We start from the raw sequence: 19,485 nt of genomic DNA on the forward strand, positions 1-19,485 counted from the left end.
AGTAGGTCAGGAGCAGGAAATGCAGGCCCCTGCAAGGTAAGGAGCAGGGTGAGCCAGATGGAAAGAGCAGTGAGCTGTCACGTGGAGACCCTTCGAAAAGCGTAGCTTCTACTCTGCTCCCTGAACAGAGGGTTGAAGCCCCTTGAAAATGAGGTCCAACGTTACCAGAGTGGCTGGTTTTTCCAAAGATGCCACTCATTCCCATTTTTGTGTGAAAGTCCCCCAATTTAAAAGCTAGCATTTAAAATAAAATAAAATAAATAAAAGCTAGCATTTTTTAAAAAACGAAAAACCATGGTGCAGGCCAATCTTGGTAGGTCTGTGGGCCTGCACGAGGGCTGCTGGATGACAGGCTCTGCAGGGGTAGACCCCCGGGGACTGGCGCAGGGAGCTGTCTAGCTGTTTCTCTGCTGCAGGGACCCTGGGCTGGAGGCCGCAGACCTGCACTGAAATGCCAGCTGTGCTGCTTAGCGTGCTGTGTGACCCTGGGAAAGACACTGTCCCTCTTTGAACTTTAACAGATTCTGCTACGAAGAGAATCCTAGTACCTACTTCTTAGGGTTGAGAATTCGATGTGATGATGAATGCACAGGGTCCAGTAAACAACGTATAAACTTTCCAGGCCTGTTCCTTTCAACCTGGGCTAACAGCTTGGCCTGAGTGAGCCCCAGGCTTCTCAGATCAGACTGTACAGGCCTCTGCGATGCCCACTGGACCAGAGCCCTGGCCTGGGCCTCATCACAGAGGAGACTTCAGATCCATGTGGTGGTTGGAAAGGAGAGTCTTGGGGAGACACTGTCATTTGCTTGGTTCTCAGACTGGCATCAGGGAGCTGATTGGTTAAGAACCATGTGGGTCATCTCTCCAGGGCCTCTGGTGGATGCATAAAATCTGGGAGGATGGGAGCAAAGGGAGGGACGGGGCAGAAAATATTTTTGGCTTTTTTCAGCAAATGTAGGCAGTCATTTCTGCCTATATAAGTGCTGGTCTGAGTTCAGGCCCACAACATCCGGACGGAGTGTCTGAATCATCAAAAATAGAATGAACTTTGTTGAGGGGAATTTCTGGGAAGAGGATTCAGAACCATAAGACAGAACAGAAAGAGGAAGTGGTAAGCCTTCAGATCTAGAATCATAACCAGAAGTCCATAGAATATCAGAGTCATTGAGTTTTATAGCTTGTGGGTATCGTATGTTGCCACCATCCATCCCATTGGCTTGAGAAGGTGGAGAGGTGGCTAGACTCTTATCAAGTCGGCAGTGCTCGCCAAGAAAAATGATGTGAGTCACATACATCATTTAAAAATTTCTAAGAGTCACACAAAACTGAAATTAATATAATATTTTATCCAACCTACCACATCCAAAGTATTATCCTTTCAACATGTAATCAATATAAAAAATTGTTGAGGACCTGGATAAGGTGCACCCAAGGATCCCCTTGTATTCTGGCTTCTGTTGGTGTGATGGTAAATTTTATGTGTCAACTTGGTTGGGCCACAGTATCCAGATATTTGGTCAAATGTTATTCCAGGTCTATCTGTGAAAGTGTTTCCAGATGAGATTTTACATTTAAATCAATGGAGTTTGAATAGAGCAGATTGCTCCACCCTGTGTGGTGGGCCTCATCTAATCAGTCAAAGGCCCGGATAGAACAGAAGACTGACATCTCCTGAGCAGGAGGGGAGTCTGCCATCAGACTCACTTTAGACTTGAACTGCAACTCTTTCCATATATGTGCATCTTGTTGGTTCTGGAGTACCCTGACCAATACATCTGGGTTGGGGAGCCCCAGGAGAGCTGAGAGAGAAAGGGGAGGAAGATCCAGGGTGGCTACCTCCCTATGGGGTCACAAAGGACTGGATATCTCCCTGGACTAAAGTTGCCAGCTTCAGGTCAGCATCTGTCCTTGAGTCCCCAGGCTGGAAAGTGTTTCTCCATGGCTGGTCCTACCTCCCATCACCACCAGGGTCCATGCTTTCTCTTGTGGTTCCCATAAGCGACCATCTGCTCACACCTTGCAACTAGACCTTCTACTAAAATCTCCTCACATGAGCTAGTTTATGTGTTTACCATCTCTTTTTGAGACCCTGACTATAATGCCCATCTCTCAGACGGGGAAACAAAAGTCCAAACAGACAAGGATCTGCTTAAGGTCATAGAGAGGATATGGGTGGAGCCAGCTGTCCAATGCGGTTCATTGAACTCCTCCTCAATAACTTTTATTCCCCTCATCCCCATTTCCCATCAGGGTTTCCACTCCTCTGCCCACACGACTCTACTCTTCCATTTGATGTACATGCTGAAATCTGTTCATGTCCTATCACTCCACATTTCATCACTTCTACCTGTGGCCATGTTTCCACAGTATGAAATAACCCCCCATTCTCCAGTGATGGCCTCCAGCTCCTTGGCACCTCAAACAACACTGGCATGAATATCCTCCTATATTGTCTCTTCAGGGATGCAGGGGGTAGTTTTGCTGGGATATAAGCCCAAGAATAGGATGGGCCACAGGGAATGCCGATAGTGGATCTTCCTGATTACTGCCAAGGTGCTTGCCAGGACAACAATGACCGTTCACTGTCTTGCCAACAGAACACGAGGGTTTCTGCGTCTTCCCATTTCGCCATCACTCACTGTCTACTCTAGTTTTTACTAGTCTGATGGGTGCATTGTGGTTTAACTCGCACATATCTGATTACAAGCGACTTGAGCATCTCTTTAGACACCTGCTGGCCACTTTCACATCCCTTTTCAGAATGGCATATTTCTATCTTTCACTCCGTTTTCTCTCGAGTGCCAGGATGGAAGGCTTCCAAAACTGGTGGTCAGTCACCTTCTCCCCTGTTTGTGGGTGACACGCCTCCCATCAAGGAGCAAAGTTATTTCCCTCCCGTTGAACCAGGCTAACCCTGTAACCTGCCTTGATCTAACGATGTTTTGGACTCCCAAGCCCAGGCCTTAAGGGGCCTTGTGGCTTCTGCTTTTGCCTTCTGAGAAGTCCACTGTCATGTACAACAGCCCAGGCTGAACTCCTGAGAAGCCACATGACCCTTGGGGTGTCCAAAGCCACCGTGGACATTCCAGCTCCAGCAAAACCCCCAGATGAGTGGCCCCACCCACACCATGTACAGCAGAGATAAAACCATACCTGCTGAACTCTGACTAAATGCAGAAATATGTTGCCTTTTTAGGCCCTGAACTTTGGGCTGATTTGTTATGTAACCACAGGTAATTAAGTGCTTTGTTTTTGTCTCTTTTGACTTCTGGGTGTTTCTTGTGTGTTACAGACGAGTTACTGGTATATTTCTAATGACTCTGTACCACCCCTGCTATCCCCCTTCCTCCCGCAGTACGTGATGGCTGACTCCTACTGGCCTTGGTCCAGTGCCGCCTCCTCAGAGAAGTCCTCCCTGACCACCCCAGCTAACATAGCCTCAGAGTAGGTTTATCACACTGGCCAGTTCATTTTCTTCTTAGCCCATATTATGACCCAGAGTCAAATTATTTGTTTACCTGTCTACTCTCTGTCTCCTGGGCTAAGAGCTATGTGGCTGGGGACACTGAACTAACATGAAATAGTTTCTAAATTAATACTGTTGGATGAATAAATGGAAGAATAAATGAATATAAAAATAAGCCAAATAACCCTGGATTAAAGAGTGAGATTGTTTTGTCATAATTTCTAGCATAGATTTATTTATCAAATATTTACCGAGCACCTACTATGTGCCAGAAACTGTTCTAAGTACTGGACTTACAGCACTGAACAAAAGAAAGTTTCCATTCTCATAGGTTTATATTCTAGAGGGTGAGAAAATTAATAAACAAGAAAATAAATAATACAGCATCCTGACTAAATACTAAGAAAACTATAGCAGCATAAGGGGATAAAAAGTAATGAGGTGATATTTAGACCTGATGGTCAAGAAAGCTTCTCTGGCGAGGTGACATTTGAGCAGAGACCTGAATAAAGTGAGGAAACAGGCATATATTTGGGAGCAAAGTGTTCTAGGCAATGGAAACAGCACGTGCAAAGGCCCTGAGGCAGGAGCGCTGGAGTGTGTGGTTGGAGTGGAGTGGAGAAAGGAGAGCAGTAAGGACATGAGATCAATTCTGCTGTGAAACCCCAAGTTCCAGAATGTGGGGCTTTGCAGCTCTTTTGTGGCCACCAAGGCAAATGATTTCCAGGCCCAGGGTTGATTAACATTCTTTATTTTACAGCATTTTCGATCAGAAGTATTTGAAATCATGATTCATCTGGTGATAAGCCCCTTGGGTTTCTCTGTGAATGAACTTCTCCCCTACCCCTTCCTATGGGAGGGCACCCCCCAATCCCGGTGGTCTGTAACTGTGACTAAATCCTGAAGAACCCCCCCAACAGGAAGAACGGGAGCCTCTTCTCCCTGCCCCTCCCATGACTCACACGTACTGTTCCAAGAACAAGTGTAGTCCCCGGGGCGCGGCTCCCCAGCTGAGTTGCTTGGGGAACCACATCCCCCGGAGGAGTAGGAAGGGGGGGCCGTGAGCTTTCTGGGCTCACGCCTGGCCGCTGATTGCACAGACACTTCCTGAGCGCCTGTCGGGTGTCCAAACTGCACTGTTCCCGGGGCTGGGGAAAGCTGAGATGCTCCCTCTTGAAACATGGAAGGAGCACATCACAGCACATTCAGCACAGGCCCCACCAGCCCCCAGCTCAGGGGATGCTATCCTTGTCTGTAGAAGAGGATTATGGGGTTTCCCTGCCTAAGACACTGGACATTTTACAAGGCCTTGATTTCTCTTTTGACTTTTCTCTCTCCCCTGGAAAATGTGGCCCTTGCTAATCACACATGCTTACCATCTGGGATGGGGGTGGGGAGGCAAAGAGCGGCTCCGGGAACAAGAAGCAGCCGGCAGCCAGGAAGGCCCGTGTGGGAGGCGCCTGGCTGGAGGAGCCATGGGCCACACTTGGCCTGACCCTGGAACTGTGGCCACACTGATTCAGACTAATCAGGAAAATCCGAAAAAGCTTGGGTAGAAAGGTCTAGAACTCCCCTTGTGTGCTCGGGAGCCCAGAGAAACAGCAGAGATGCTCTGTGCAGTCTCCATGTCTTCAGGGGTCATCTGTCCCTCCCCCTGTCTCCAGGGACTGAAAATAACCCTGGCTTCTGGGTATGAGCAGAGGCGACATTCCAACAACTGGTACAGAAAGGGCCCCCACCAAGCAGAGCACACACCAGCTGGGGAACAGCTGGAACAGCTGGACTGGGACACGGCATCCCCGGCCTCTTGAAGGAAGGTGACCCCTAAAGGCAGGATGCTCTCTCCAGATGGTCACCTTGCGTCATCAGTGAGGGATGCTAGCTGTTCAAGACAGACGCCACTCCGGATTGGCTTACTGTTGCTGAAACTGGGCTTTCTTGCATCCTAACCACAGGTCAACTCAGAGATAAAGGAGCTTGTTTCTCAGGCAGCAGAACTGGGAGGAAGCAGCTCCCTGAACTGTGTGGGAGACAAGAAGGTATCCTAGATAACGAGACTGTGGACCCAAGTGGACCACTGGAAGTCACCCTTGCTTGCTGTGTACTGGATCACAGAGAAGAATTGCTTGATCAGCCTGTGGGGTCCCAGCAGCAGAGGATGGCAAAATGCTCTGGGAGGGCCCAGCCCGAAGAGAGTTCCTGAGGGGGGCTCAGAGGGTCCGATATGTGCCGTTAACCAAGCTGGATGGCAGTGCTGTGACGTTGCTTAAGTGGATGTCGGCCCAGTCTGGGAAGGTGCCCAGCTGGAAGATGGTCTGTGCCCAAGTATTCATGGCCAAGCTGAGCAGCAGGACGCCCATCAGGTTCATCAGGAGTCCCGTCCGCACCTGCAAGGGAGCCCAGGGTGAGGGAGGGTTCTACTCGAGGCCCGTTATACAGATGGGGAACCTGAGAGTCAGGAAGTCTTTCACCCAAGATGGCACAGCTGGGGAGAGATGGAGGGGGAACACAAACCCAGGACGGTTGATACCCAATAGGCTTCCATCTTTACACGCCCTAGGCTGACCCTCAAGGAGCTGAAAATGTCCCCTTTCGTTGAGTGGTTTCTAGCTGCCAGACGCTGTGCCATGCGGTTGTCATAGAGCTATGTCATTTACCCTGAAAGCAACCCTTCTAGGGTTGTTCTTATTATCATTCCCATTTTATAGAAGAGGAAAACGAGGCTCAGAGCAGTTGGCTCACCCAGCATCACGTAACTTGAAAACAACCTGCTTTGATCATTAAACATCCCCCTGCTTTGCATTTCCTGTCTCCTTGGAGGCAGGCCTGTGTCTCCCCTACCCTGCACCACCCTGGCCCCTGGAACAAAGAATGTGCTCAGCAAACACTTGTACAGTGAATGAGCCAACGAATGAATGAATGTCTGTCTTCCCGGGTCCCTGCTGCCTCTCTGCTGTCAGCTCTTCCTGCCTCTCACTCTCATTTTCTCTCCCTTTGTCCTGCTGGGGTCTCTGTGCCTGGAGACCCTACATCAGCTGGGAACCAACTGAGCAGATCCCGCTTGTCTGCCGCACCAGTTTAGGGCCTGCAGTCCCTGAACTCCATGGTGCAATCATCTCAGGCAGCCAGTGGAGGCGGAAGGGCGGTAGGAAGCAGGCCGAGGAAGAGGCTCAGGTTGGAGGAGAGCCTTGCTAAAAGCTGGGATTCTGCGCCCCCCGCAACTGTCCTCGGCTTCTGTCTCCTGTCCAGGTGACCCGGGACCGAGGTGCACCCCCACATCCCTGGTGTGGTTGCTGCTCCGTCTCCCCTAGAGATGCTGCTGGGCCCAGAGCGCTTGGCCAAACAAGTCAGAAAACAGGCTGTGCCCAGAGAAAGGGGAAGGTCCTTGTCTCTGAGGCAAGCTTTGGAAAGCAGTGACTGAGTCAGCGCTTCCTGAAATCGCCTAAGCAATCATCCCAGAGTGCTTGCTAGAAGTATCAATTCTGGTCCCACTCAGAATGACCTATTCAGGAATTGGGGGGCAGGGGAGAGCGGGAGTCCTGCCTTGATACCTTGCCCACCCCTGGTCCACCCACCTCTCAGGGCCTCTGCTAGAACACGCCTGGACTCACCATGTCTTTGACCAGCAAGTGTCCGGAGGCGAAGGCGATTGAGTTGGGGGGCGTGGAGACTGGGAGCATGAAGGCGTAGGAGCAGCCGACAGTGCCAGGGATCATCAAATACAGGGGGTGGACCCGCAGACGGATGGCCTGGGCCCGGCAGTCAGGGGCGAGACCCAAACAGAAAAAGACAGAGAAACCACATGGGAGGTGGAGACAGGAGGAAAGCGAGGGACACGGCGACAGGTGGAGAGACAGGAAAAGAGCCAGAGATGTATGGACAGGGATGCGCGGAGTGATAGGGAACAAGAGAAACAAACGAGATGATGAATTTAAAGACACACGGAGCGAAATGCAGCCAGGAATACAGACACACAGGCCGAAGGAGAGACACAGACAAGAAGTGAACCATACAGAGGGAGACAAGAGAGAACGTTCCTGGGTTAGCAATGTTCCAAGGCCACATGCAGGTTTATCAGGGAGGACGGGCAGGGGAAATTATTCTAGAACACTCCCTCTCCAACAGAGTCACCTGCAGGGCTGGTGGCCCCACCTCTTGCAGAGCTGCTGGGTCAGCATGTGTGGGGTTTGTTGGGGAGGGGGGCGGCGGTGGCAGCAAGAATTTGCATTTCTGACAAGGTCCCAGGTGAGGCTGACGTGCTGGTCCACATTTTGAGAATTTTGAAAATGTGCTGGGACCACACATTGAGAATCACAATTCTAAAATCTCATGCCCTCTGCCTGGTCCTTCTCAAATGGTCCAAACAAGTAGGTAGAGAGCAGGGATGCTGCTAAACATCCTACAATGCAGAGAGCTTCACATAACAGAATTCTCTAGCCCCAAATGTCCATAGTGCTGAGAAACCCGGCTTTAAAGGGAAGTTAGAACTTTGCCTCCCGTTAGAATTTCTGCTATGGTTATCGGTCTACTCAGATTTTCCACTTCTTTTTAGTCCATATTTGGTCATTTCTATTTTCCTAGAAAACTCTTTATGTCACCACGGGTTGCTTTTCCCAAAGGAGGCCCTCTGGTGTGCTTTGAAAATATTTACTGTTTATGCATTTCTTAGAGAAAAAAAAAGACAGTATTTTAAAAAAATCATGGTTCTGACACTTTTATGCATTTTGGACAAGAATGATGACAATTGTGGCCCCCCGTGGAGCTCCCAGGATCAAGGACGAGACTGGTGAGCCTGTGTTGGGGAGAGATGTTGCCCTCCCATCCCAGGACCCTGTCAGGACCCTCACCAGCTCCGCCAGGACGGGCAGAAAGATGATGATCGTGGCCGTGTTGCTGGCAAACTCAGTGAAGAAGGCGACCACCACAGTGATGAGCAGCACGGCCAGCACCGGGGGCACGTTCTCCAGGGGGTGCAGCTGCCCGCCGATCCACGCCGACAGCCCCGACTCCTGCGGAGGGAGGAAGCAAGAGCACCTCCTCACACCCAGCCCACCGCCGGCTGCCACCCCCGAGCCTGGGCCAGGTGGAAGCGGTTAGGATTGGCTACAGCGATGACAACTACACTCTTTCACATACAGGTTGACTGAGGTTCAGAGAGGGTAGGTCACCTGCCCAAGGTCACATATTCAATCAGCCTCTCTGCTTCCTGAGCTGCTCTCTACTCCATACTCCACAGGCCCAGGGCCCACACCCCTGGGTCCTTCAAATAATCCATGCGGTTCTCCCGATAGTTCGGTTGGTTCGGGTAGCCCTAACTTGAGTGGGAGAGGGGCACTGGATCTTCCATGTTAAATCTTCTCATCCCTCCAATGATAGCTATCACTTCCAAAAATATTAACATATTTATATAAAATATTCATTATTAAAATGTATAATTATTATGTATCAGTATATATTAAATATATAATATATATGATATATATATCATATATAATAGAAAACATGCATCAGCTAGAGGTCAAATACAACACAATGAATGTGTGAGTGCTCAGCTGCTAAGTCATGTCTGACTCTTTGCAACCCTAGACTGTAGCCCACCAGGCTCCTCTGTCCATGGGATTCTCCAGGCAAGAAAACTGGAGCGGGTTGCCATTTCCTTCTCCAGGGGATCTCCCCAACTCAGGGACTGAACCCATGTCTCCTGCATCGCAGGCACATTCTTTACCACCGAGCCACCAGTGAAGGCCAGCTACAATGAATAGGATTACCAACAATAAAGACATTTATGATGATTATTACAATGATGGTGCACAAACACTGCATTATTATTTGTATTATTATTCATTAGCATAAGAATCACTAACCATTCAGCAAAGTAAACATTCCTTCCCGTGTTACAGAAAAGGAATCCTAACTTGGTGAAGTTTTTGTGACTTGCTCAGTGTCCCCAAAATACTGACTTAAGATGTATTTTGCACTCAGGGCCGGGGAGTCAGTATACTAACTGCAAAGCGCCCTGTCACCACGTACTTTCCAGTGGACACACCAGACTGTCACTGCGCCTCTTAATGAAGAGCAGTGCCCAGAGCTGACCACAGCTCTCCAGGGCAGTCAAGACAAGGTCGATTGTCCCCTTTCTGACTCCAGACTCCACCCGCCATCAATGCTGCAGAATTCTCTCCAAGCTCTCTCTCTGCTGACTTCTCCAGGAATTACTCTACTTGCGGGTATTTAATAATGATACTCTCCCGCTTCTGCCCTACAGGCTTCAAATGTATCCTATCCTTAATAACCCAGAATCCAATGCACCTTCGTTAAGTCCCCAAAGCGGAAAACGGGTGTAAAATTGTGCTCGATGCTGCCCCCTGGTGGTGCTACGCGGCAATATACCAATAAGGCTACAGGGGCGCCACCTGTAGGTCGTTTTCTTGACAAAGATAAAGCAGTTGTAGGCTTAGGAGTGGATCAAGGCCAGGGTTGGGTTAGACCCCTAATATTTGGCCAAGTGTATGTCTACCACAGCCCTGTTATCAGTGCAATATCTTTTGGTACTAACACACTTCGGCTTATCAGAGAACATGTATGCATTTCTTTTGTGTTGAATAGAAAATTTGCTGACAAATTTAGACAGCTTTGCTGACAAAGCTTAGAAACTAAGCTTTCATAGTGGATTCTAGAACAGTATACTGTTTTGACACAAATAAATTATTTTATTTGACGCCATGACTTAAAAGTTACCTTCAAGGAATGAATAATGAATGCTTAAAGATAGTTTTCTCTAGAAGAGACCTTATAAAAAGTAAGGTTCTTCTTCCACATCCGCACTGTTTGATAACCTGGAAATTATAGTGCATGGCAGAGTCCAGACCCCGGCCCCTCCTATGGCGCAAGGAACTCTGCAGGGGAAAATGGGGCCACTAGTTTTTCTCAGAGGCCACGGCTCTGGCAGAGAGACTGGTGGCAGTGTATGTAATTAAATGGAGAAGGGCTGGAGAGAGGGAATATTAATGACTTAGATGAATGAGGAGCCAAGAGCTTCCCTGTAGCCGGGCCTCTGGGTGCCAGGCTCCCAGCCAACCTCCCCCCGGCCACTCGGGGCCTTGGCTCCGTTCCGTAGCCGGAGGGAGGTCTGGCAGCTTCGCGAGAGAGGAGACCCCCCAGCTGCTCTCGGGGGGACTCAGGGGGCTTCACCTGCCCTTTCCTGTTCCCTTAGGAATCAGAAGCTCTGTTTCCATGGAAACACAGCCACAGGTTTTTCCCAGGGACTCACGAGGGCAGAGGGGCATGCCCAGGGGGTGAGGACAAAGGGCTTTGGAAGCAGATTAGGCTTGTCCCCCCCCCCCCCCCCCCCCCGCCTTCATCCATTCCGGCTGTGTCTTCCTCCGCAAGTAACTTAACCTTTCTGTGCCTCGGTTCCTTATCTGTAAACTGAGATGCAATAGTGCTTGTCCTCGGGGGTTACAGAACTGCCCGGCTAGTTCAGCTGGTAGAGCGTGGGACTCCTAATCCCAGCGTTGTGGGTTCGAGACCCACGTTGGGCAGCTGCTCTCCAACGTTTGGGCTTCCCTTGTGGCTCAGTTGGTAAAGAATCCGCCTGCAATGCGGGAGACCTGGGTTTGATTCCTGGGTTGGGAAGATCCCCTGGAGAAGGGACAGGCTACCCACTCCAGTATTCTGGCCTGGAGAAGTCTATGGGGTCACAAAGTGTTGGACACAACGGAGCGACTTTCACTTTCACTTTAGGGGGTTATGGTTGGGAGAAAAGGAACTAATCTCTAAAGCACTTAGAAAAGTGCTTGGGTGCCAGGTGAGTGCCCACAACATGTCATTGGCCATTAGTGGCATCAAGTCACGAGATGCCAGCGGTGGTGGGACACTCAAGAAACTGCCTTGAGGAGTGGTTGTCAAACGGTTCCTTACAGCCCCCAGGGATGCCAAGAGGTGCCTGAGGCCACTGACGCAGGATGAGAGGGGAAGGCGGCGCTGGCAGGACGGTGACCCCTCTTTCTCCTCCTTTCTCACTTCCATGAGGTCCTTTCTTCCTGATCTCGCTGATATACAGAAGGATCAGATCTTAAAGGAGGGTGTTATGGTAGAAGTGAAATGTTTCAGGTTGAAATCTCCATAGAAAACCCTTGAAAAATCTCTTTAAAGGCCTCATAAAAGACAGTAGGCTCAGCTGTGTGTGCACAACTCTACATAAGAATTCTCGGGTAGGGACTTCCCTGCTGGTCCTGCAGTTAAGATGCAACTAAAGGTCCTGCATGCCACAACTAAAACCCAGTGCAGCCAAATTAGATAAATAAATAAAGTAATAAAATAATTATTTTACAAAAGACTGATAGTAAAAAAATAGAATTCTTAAGTGGAGAGCCAGTGAACTTGATTAAAGGAAAAGAAGAAAAGACTTCATGCGCATACATGAGCGTCCAAACCACTGTACTGCTTACAAGCTGTGTGGCATCAGGCAAATTAATGAACGTCTCTGTTCCCTGGTGTCTTCAAAGTACAGGTAAAAACAATTCCTATATATAATAAATACCAAACAGGGCTTACTATTACTTATTTAACAAACACTTAATACAGTGTTTATTCCATGCTGAGAGCTCTCCTCAGTTCTTTGCTAACATTAACTTATTAATTTTCAGAACAAGTCCACGAAGGAGTGGTGATGTGGGTGAGTGTGTGCCCAGTTGTTCCAATTCTTTGTGACCCCATGGACTGTAGCCCTCCAGCCTCTTCTGTCCATGGGATTCTCCAGGCAAGAATACTGGAGTGGGTTGCCATGCCCTCCTCCAGGGAACAAACCTGTGTCTTCTGCATCTCCCACATTGGTAGGCAGATTCTTTACCACTGTGCCATCTGGCAGGGATGAAGCAGTACAGTTTTCTATATTTTATGGTTGAAGAAACCGAGGCACAAAGGTTGTGATATTGCTCAAATAAGTGAAATGGGTTTGGAATTTTGTGCTCAGAATCTGGCTCTTACTTCATAATGCTACCTCTTCAATAAAATGATAAGAACAGTAAGAACAGCAATAATAATAACTCTCCAGAAGAAAATGAGGGATTCAGGAGAATACACGTTTCTACTTGCCTATAGGGTCTGTTCCACCCTGATTTAATACCAACTTGTATCACCTGAATATATTTGTAGATAAGTTTGTTGCGGATAGAGATTAAACGAGATGTACATAAAGGTGCCAGAATTAGACCAATGTTTAATTCATGAGACAGTAAAACTATAATAACAAGAAAAGTGGTGAGCCCTCTGCATCAGCCCCCTGCCAGGTACTTGCCATCCTTCATGTCATCAGTCCTCAGAACATCCCATTTTACAGGTCATGTCCAACAAATACTTACTGAGCGAGCATGTTAGGTACCAGGACTTTTCTAGATGCCCAGAAGAGCGATGGAGAAGACAGATATGGTCCTTGCCCTCATGGACACCAATAAACAAATGAACAGAATTTCCTGAGGGGCGTGGTAGCTGTTTGCTGTTTAGTTGCTAAGTCGTGTCCGACTCTTCTGTGACCCCCATGAACTGTAGTTTGCCAGGCCCCACTGTCAGTGGGATTTCCCAGGCAAGAATACTGGTGTGGGTTGCCATTTCCTTCTCTGGGGCCAGGGTTGGGGAGGGATGGTGTTTTCCCAACCCAGGGTTGAACCTGCGCCTCCTGCACTGGAAGCCAGATCCTTTACCACCGAGCCACCGGGGACGCCCACGACCCGAGGGGTAGATGCGGCTACAGCAAGTAATCAGGGTGATAAGAGAGACAGGCGGGCTGTGTGGGGGCAGGCTACCTTAGATATGGTGCCAGAGAGGGCTTCTCTGAGGATGTGATCTTGAAGCCGAGACCTGAGGGTAAGGACTCAGAGATCTCAGGGAAGAGCATTCGGCAGAGAGAGGAAGCAGATGCAAAGGTCCTGGGGGTGCAAATGAGTTTAGTGTAGCTGAGGAGCAGGCCAGTGGGACTGGAGAGGAGCCCCAAGGGCACAGAGATAAGAGCTAATATTGGGGTGATGGGTGGGGGCTATTCTCTGGAGGTCCAGGCAAGCCTTCAGACTAGAGTCTAACTACACGCGGGAGTCATGGACAGTTCTGCAGCAGGAGGAAACTGGTGTGAACATCAAGCAGATTTATGCAAGTTACTCAACCTCAGCGCAAGCACTGGGGTCTGCTTCCAGCCCCTCAGAACCAGCAGGTGGGTGTCTACACATCCAAGCTCACTGTGGGCCTGGTCTGAGGGCCTCCAAGCCCCGGGAGGCCCGGCGCTGACCCAGCGAGGGCACTAGTCAGGGGCTGGGAAATAGGACATGCCACGAGCACTCTGGCCCCTCCTGGGACAGGCCGCCTGGGGCGGCGATGGTACAGGCAGGGGCTGGGGTGGGGGCCGCTGTCACACACAGTCTTTGTTGCACAGAAACCCCGGCCGGCTGCCCAAGGCTGGGCCGGGAGCCAGACTGGCCTCTCCAGCATGCTCAGCGGCCCTGCAGCCCAGCCCCCACTGTGAGCTGGGCTTTGTCCTCCACTCCGAGCTCAGAGAAACCTCTGGGGTGCGGGTCAGGCTCAGGGTGAGGTGAGGACCATGCCATCTTGTTAAATGGCACTGTTTCCACTGAGTTGCTCAGGGCAAGAACCTCTGCCTTTCCAATCCACTTAGTAATTGAAACAGCTCTGCGCAATGGGCACCATTACTGTGCCCATTTTACAGATTAGGAAAGGGAGGCACACAGCTCAGAGGTGGAGGACCAACTCCAACCCAGAAGGCCTGGGTCCACCGCCCACACTTTCCACCTTTGCCCTGCACGGCCTCCTAAGACCTGGCTAACATGCCACTTCCTCCTGGAAGCCTTCCCTGATATGTCCCAAGCAAGAGGCAATAGTGAGAAGAGTCCAACAAGTTCAAATCCCAGCTCTGCCCACTGTGAGCTCTGGAGGCCTTGTGCCACGATTAGAGAACTGGTGTGCTGCCATGGAAGATCCTTCGTGACACAGCTAAGACTGGTGGCTCAGATGGTAAAGCGTCTGCCTGCAATTCGGGAGACCCAAGTTCAATTCCTGGGTCAGGAATATCCCCTGGAGAAGGAAACAGCAATCCACTCCAGTACCTTTGCCTGGAAAAATCCAATGGACAGAGGAGCCTGGTAGGCTACAGTCCATGGGGTCGCAAAGAGTCAGACATGACTGAATGACTTAAAAAAGACCCAGCACAGCCAAATAAAAATAAATAAATGATATTTTGAAAATCCTGAATTTTAAAAAGTAAACAAGCTGAGAAGTAATTTCAGCTTTCTTTTACCTTAATTTCCGATTGACCCTTAACTGGCTGTGTTTTGAAATCTGGGGGTAGGGTAGGGCCCAGCTTCATGAGTTGTGGGTTCAAATACCACTCTGCTGGCTTCTGGCTGCACAAACGTCGGCAACTTACTCAGCCTTGAGTTGCCTCTGTTTCATCTTTGAAAGGAGGATGACCACAACATCTGCTTCAGCGCTGCCTTTGAAGATTAGCGGAGTCAATATTTGCGTAGTGCTTCCCGAGGTGCCTGGCACTTGGGAAGTTCTCAAGAGTGAGCGTTAAGAGGCTGGACTCTGAAATCAGATGGACTGAAGTTCAAACCTCAGCGCCTAAGCAGAGGGCAACTGCATGACATTAAGAGAGCTGCTTAATTTCTCCAGGCCTCAGTTTTCCTACCTGTAAAATGGGGATAAAAATATTCCCTAGCCCTGAGGGTCAATGTGGAGATTTCATGAGCTACTAGTTACCACCTGTTGGACACTGAGGCTGCACCTCCACTGAGCTGTGCTGAGAACGTGTTTCTCCCAAGATTCTTCTCTGTCACTGCCTCGCTCACCTCAGTCTAGTGCTGGCTCTGCCTCTGTGCTCACAGAGCCCTTTAGAACCGCATTAATAGTAACACCAAGTAGTTAATATTCATAATACCTGGGCTTTACAGCCAAACTACCTGGCCTGTAATCCTGAGGACACAGCTGTGTGGCCTTAGGCAAGTTACTTTACCTCTCTGTGCCTCAGTTTCCTGATCTACAGAATGGGGATAACGGTGGCATCTACCTCATAGGCTTGCTGGCAGGTTTAAATACACTAATATGTGTAGAGCGCGTTGAACAGTGCCTGTTGCAGGGTCAGCCTGCTAGGGCGAGCGCTAACCCTAACCCTCGGGTCATGATATTAGTACTAGCAGTACTAGATAATGCCCACTGCCAGCTCCTGGGGTTCCACACTGCACCGTTTTCCTCTCTCTCTGGGCAGCACCAGGCAGGGCACGGAGCTGTGATCACCCCCACGTGGGAGGTGGGGCATCTGCGCGGCCGGTGGGGCTCGCTCAGCCCCCCGCTTGCAGCTGCCCCAGGACGGGCGCTCACCGCCCCGAGCTGCCTGCCACCTCCCCTCTTACCTCGCAGCCTTTGGCCATGGCGAAGCCCCCTCCCAGGAGAAGGATGATGTTCCAGGGCACTGTGTCCTGAGCCCGCTTCCACGTCAGCAGGGGCACTGTCTCTGTGTTGGGAGCTGGGCGGAGAGAGGACACTCAGCCTGGGAGGGGATACCCAGTTCCACCCACCCCCCTACCCCGGGCAGGGAAGGGACCCAGCACACTCTCAGGACCCTCAGCCGGAGGAGGGGACACGTGGGGGTCTCCAGGAAGCCACAATCTGGCTTCAGCATCCGATTTGGGAGTTTCCGGGAAAAAAGCCACAAGCATCATGACAGGGCATTTGCTCTACTCAGAATCTTCTGGGATTGTGCAGTTCACATGCAGAACATCCTTTCAGTTCCTATTTTCACCCTCGTTTACGGAAGAGAAGGTCCCCTTTGTAACTGAACGTGTACAGAGAGGAGGAAAAAAGAGGGAGGAAATTCAGGAGAGTAGACACCGAGGGAATGTCTGGTCCATGGAGTTATGAGACGACTGTATTTCTTCAAAAGCAGGGATGTCTGCAGTGGATAGAACAAGGGGCTGGCGAACGTCTGCTGAAAAGGGCTGGAGAGGCCACTAATCCAGGCTCTGCAGGTCTCTGTTGCGGTCAGGCTACCGCGGAAGCATGGAAGCAGCCACAGAGAGAGCAGACTCACGTGGACGGGGCGGCGTTTCCCCGAAATTCTATTTACAAAGCGGGTGGCAGCCGGATTGGCCCAGGGGCGGTAGTTTGTCATCCCTGCACTGAGAGCGTCCTCCTGGACCCTGGTTCACTGCGGGTCCCCGGAACATGACCTTGCCTCTCAGAGCCCCCATCTCCTTAGCTGACCCCTGACCCAATAATGGAAGCTGGTAGGTCCTTGTGGGCACTGATGAGGCAGTGATGGAGCCGTGGGCGGAGGGACACTTCAGTTCAGTTCACAGCTGCCTGGCACCTGGAAGTCACTCCGTAAACACGTGTCAGATGATATATACAACACACGGAGCCCCGTGTCTGGCACGGAGCAAGTTCCCTGGAACCGGGCCTTCTCACTCCAGGCTGCCAGCAGTCTTCCTGGAGGAGGATGGGTCTGGCCCATTCAAGGTTCCCCCGCTGCCAGGACAGTCCCTGGTTAAACATTCTTTGATATTTTTGTTTCCCCTTTTTGGTGTTTTTCAAAATTTTATAGCTTGGTTCTCTAAAACAAAAGTTTCTAACTGGATAACAAAGACAATCCAAAGCTACTTAATAAAGCCCCTCTGCTAAACAGTCCATGGGGTCGCAAAGAGTTGGACATGACTGAAGTGACTTAGCACGTAGGAGATGCACGCAGCCCACGGGTGTATACACGTGGTTCTGATGTCACACACTGCCAGCGGATTCGTGGGCCAAACCCAAGTATGAGTAAGCCCAGAACTGGAAGAGGCAGGTGGCCCAGCCCTTGGCCTTTAGGTGATAAAATAGTAGTTCACTAAAGAGGCAGCCAAGGGCTGAAAAAGTGACCCACCTAGAAGGTAAGGGTTGTACAAGCAGAGGGGGGAGGCCCTGAGGATGAGTTTAAGTGAGTTAAGATAATGAGGTTAAGTGAGTTAAGTGGTGAGAGTTTATAAAACTGCTCACCATATGGTGAAGTCAGCTGTTACTGCCTTTATTATCTTCCCACCCAACCATGCCCTTGGCACTGTTTCTTATAAATGCAGCCTCTGACTGAATTTCTCACTTCTGGCTCTACCTTATACTCTCTGCTGTCTAGAGCAGGAGCTGAAGGAACAGACTTTGAGGTTAAACTAGAATTCAGTCCTGGCTCTGCCATTCAGCTGTGTGACTTGAGCCAAGTGCCTCTACCTCTCTGAGCTTCAAAGGTCTGCAAAAGGGAGCAACAAGTTCGGACAATGACATGGGCCGTGTGTGCAACGGACTCAGCATGGGGTGTGGCCGGAGCGAGTCTGTGGTCATTTAATTAGCAAGAGTATATTGGGGACCTACCCTAGCCCCTGAGGATATGGAAGTGGCCAAAACAGGGAAAAACCCTTCCTGTTGGAAAACTTACATCCCAATAAGTGAGGCAGGCGATAAATCAATAAATGTATCATGTTGGGAAATTTTATGCGCTATGAAAAAATTAAAAAGAAAATATAGGAAAGAGACTGAGAGTGCAAAGGAGGAGTGCTTTTCTAGATGGTGTAGTCAGGGAAGGCTTCTTTGGGGAGGTGACCTTAGGACAGAGTCTGAAGAGAGTGACGGAGTGAGCCACTCAGATATCTGGAGGAAGAGCCTGCTGGGCAGAGAGGAAGTGGAAGCGATCATCATCACCCACATCTCCATCACATCCCCTCTTTCTCCACCTCAACAATGTCATCCACAGCAGCCTCCTCCTCGCCTTCCTTCCCCTCTTCATCATCACCCACACACAGCACCCAGTAGGCAGAGCCTCAGTACTTGAGGAGCGATCATAAAGGGGGCTGCAAGCACCACTCAGACCCGCAGAGGAATGGGAGACAGTGTGTAAGATGAAGAAAATCAAGTTTGGCTTGGATGTCTGAGGTCCACCTCCCGTCTCTTTTTAACTGGCGGTGTGACCTTGATCAAGTCACTTTCTCTCCATGAGAACTGACGGACCACTCTCTAAGGCTGCGTGGAAGGCATGGGTGTTGAGTACTAGAGTCAGCGCTTTAGGAGAGTAGCAGAAAGTGCGTGGGACTCGATGCTTCGAGGGACAGAAACCAGAGGCAGGAAGTAGGAGGAGCAGTGGGAGTAGGTACTGTGAGGGGGTGGGTGTTCTGAGGGGGACCACTCTGCCAGGGAACAGAAGCTAGCATTAGGCAGGAACGCTAATGAAGTAGAAGTTACACAGATGCCAAAGCTCAGAAACAGGAAAAACTCTGGAAAAAAAAAAAGTTTAAAAAAGTGAAAGTGTTAGACAATCAGCCGTGACCAACTCTTTGGGACCCCATGGACTGTAGCCCGCCAGGTTCCTCTGTCCATGGGATTCTCCAGGCAAGAATACTGGAGTGGGTTGCCATGCCCTCCTCCAGGGGATCTTCCCGACCCAGGGATCGAACCTGGGTCTCCTGAACTGCAGGCAGGTTCTTTACTGTGTGAGCTACCAAGAAACTCTGAACAGACCAAGAAATGATACAGGCAGTGGGTGGTGAGGAAAGCCAGCTGGAAGCAAGACAGAGAAGCAGGGAGGAAGAGAACATCTGAATCCCGTTCAGTGGCACAGCCTCAAAGCCCACGGTCTAAGCCACCTGACCCCAAGGCTTGAGGTCCACCTCTGCTACAGTAAGTGCCTGTGGGTCTCTGGGAGACGAGCTCCTGGCTCATCCTTACACTATACTCCACACATACAAACCTCTCCTCCCGGAAACTGGAGCTGCTGTTGGAATACACTTTTCTTCCCCCAGCAATAGAAGATGGTTAGATCACAACCCCTATTTCCTGACCTCTGGCCCAGGGCTCATCCCACAGCCTCGGAGGGTGATGGGCCAGCCACGGCCTCTGTCACCGGGAGCAGATGTTGGCACTTTCTTCTGCAGACACCAGCTAAAATCCCAGTGGGGTCATAATCTGGCAATCTGAAGGCCAGCCTACAGATGTTT

At 50.2% G+C, this 19,485-nt stretch overlaps 1 protein-coding gene and 1 non-coding gene across 5 annotated transcripts in view; one reads left to right on the forward strand and one right to left on the reverse strand.

The window, feature by feature from the left end:
* Positions 1-4,200: 4,200 nt before the first annotated feature.
* SLC13A3 (solute carrier family 13 member 3) overlaps positions 4,201-19,485 on the reverse strand; it is a 102,108-nt gene continuing 86,823 nt past the window's right edge. For all 4 annotated transcript variants that reach the window (XM_043479152.1, XM_043479153.1, XM_043479154.1 and 1 more), the window contains 4 exons: positions 15,883-15,995; positions 8,314-8,475; positions 7,078-7,215; positions 4,201-5,853 (listed from right to left, as the gene is read on the reverse strand). In XM_043479152.1, coding sequence (XP_043335087.1) covers positions 5,677-5,853; positions 7,078-7,215; positions 8,314-8,475; positions 15,883-15,995 — 590 coding nt within the window. In that variant the 3' untranslated portion in view covers positions 4,201-5,676. The remainder of the gene's footprint in view (positions 5,854-7,077; positions 7,216-8,313; positions 8,476-15,882; positions 15,996-19,485) is intronic.
* TRNAR-CCU lies at positions 10,935-11,007 on the forward strand. The gene has a single exon. It is a non-coding gene; the product is annotated as a tRNA-Arg (tRNA).

The sequence above is a fragment of the Cervus canadensis genome, chromosome 10 (genome assembly GCF_019320065.1).
Source record: "Cervus canadensis isolate Bull #8, Minnesota chromosome 10, ASM1932006v1, whole genome shotgun sequence".
NCBI classification, from domain to species: domain Eukaryota; kingdom Metazoa; phylum Chordata; class Mammalia; order Artiodactyla; family Cervidae; genus Cervus; species Cervus canadensis.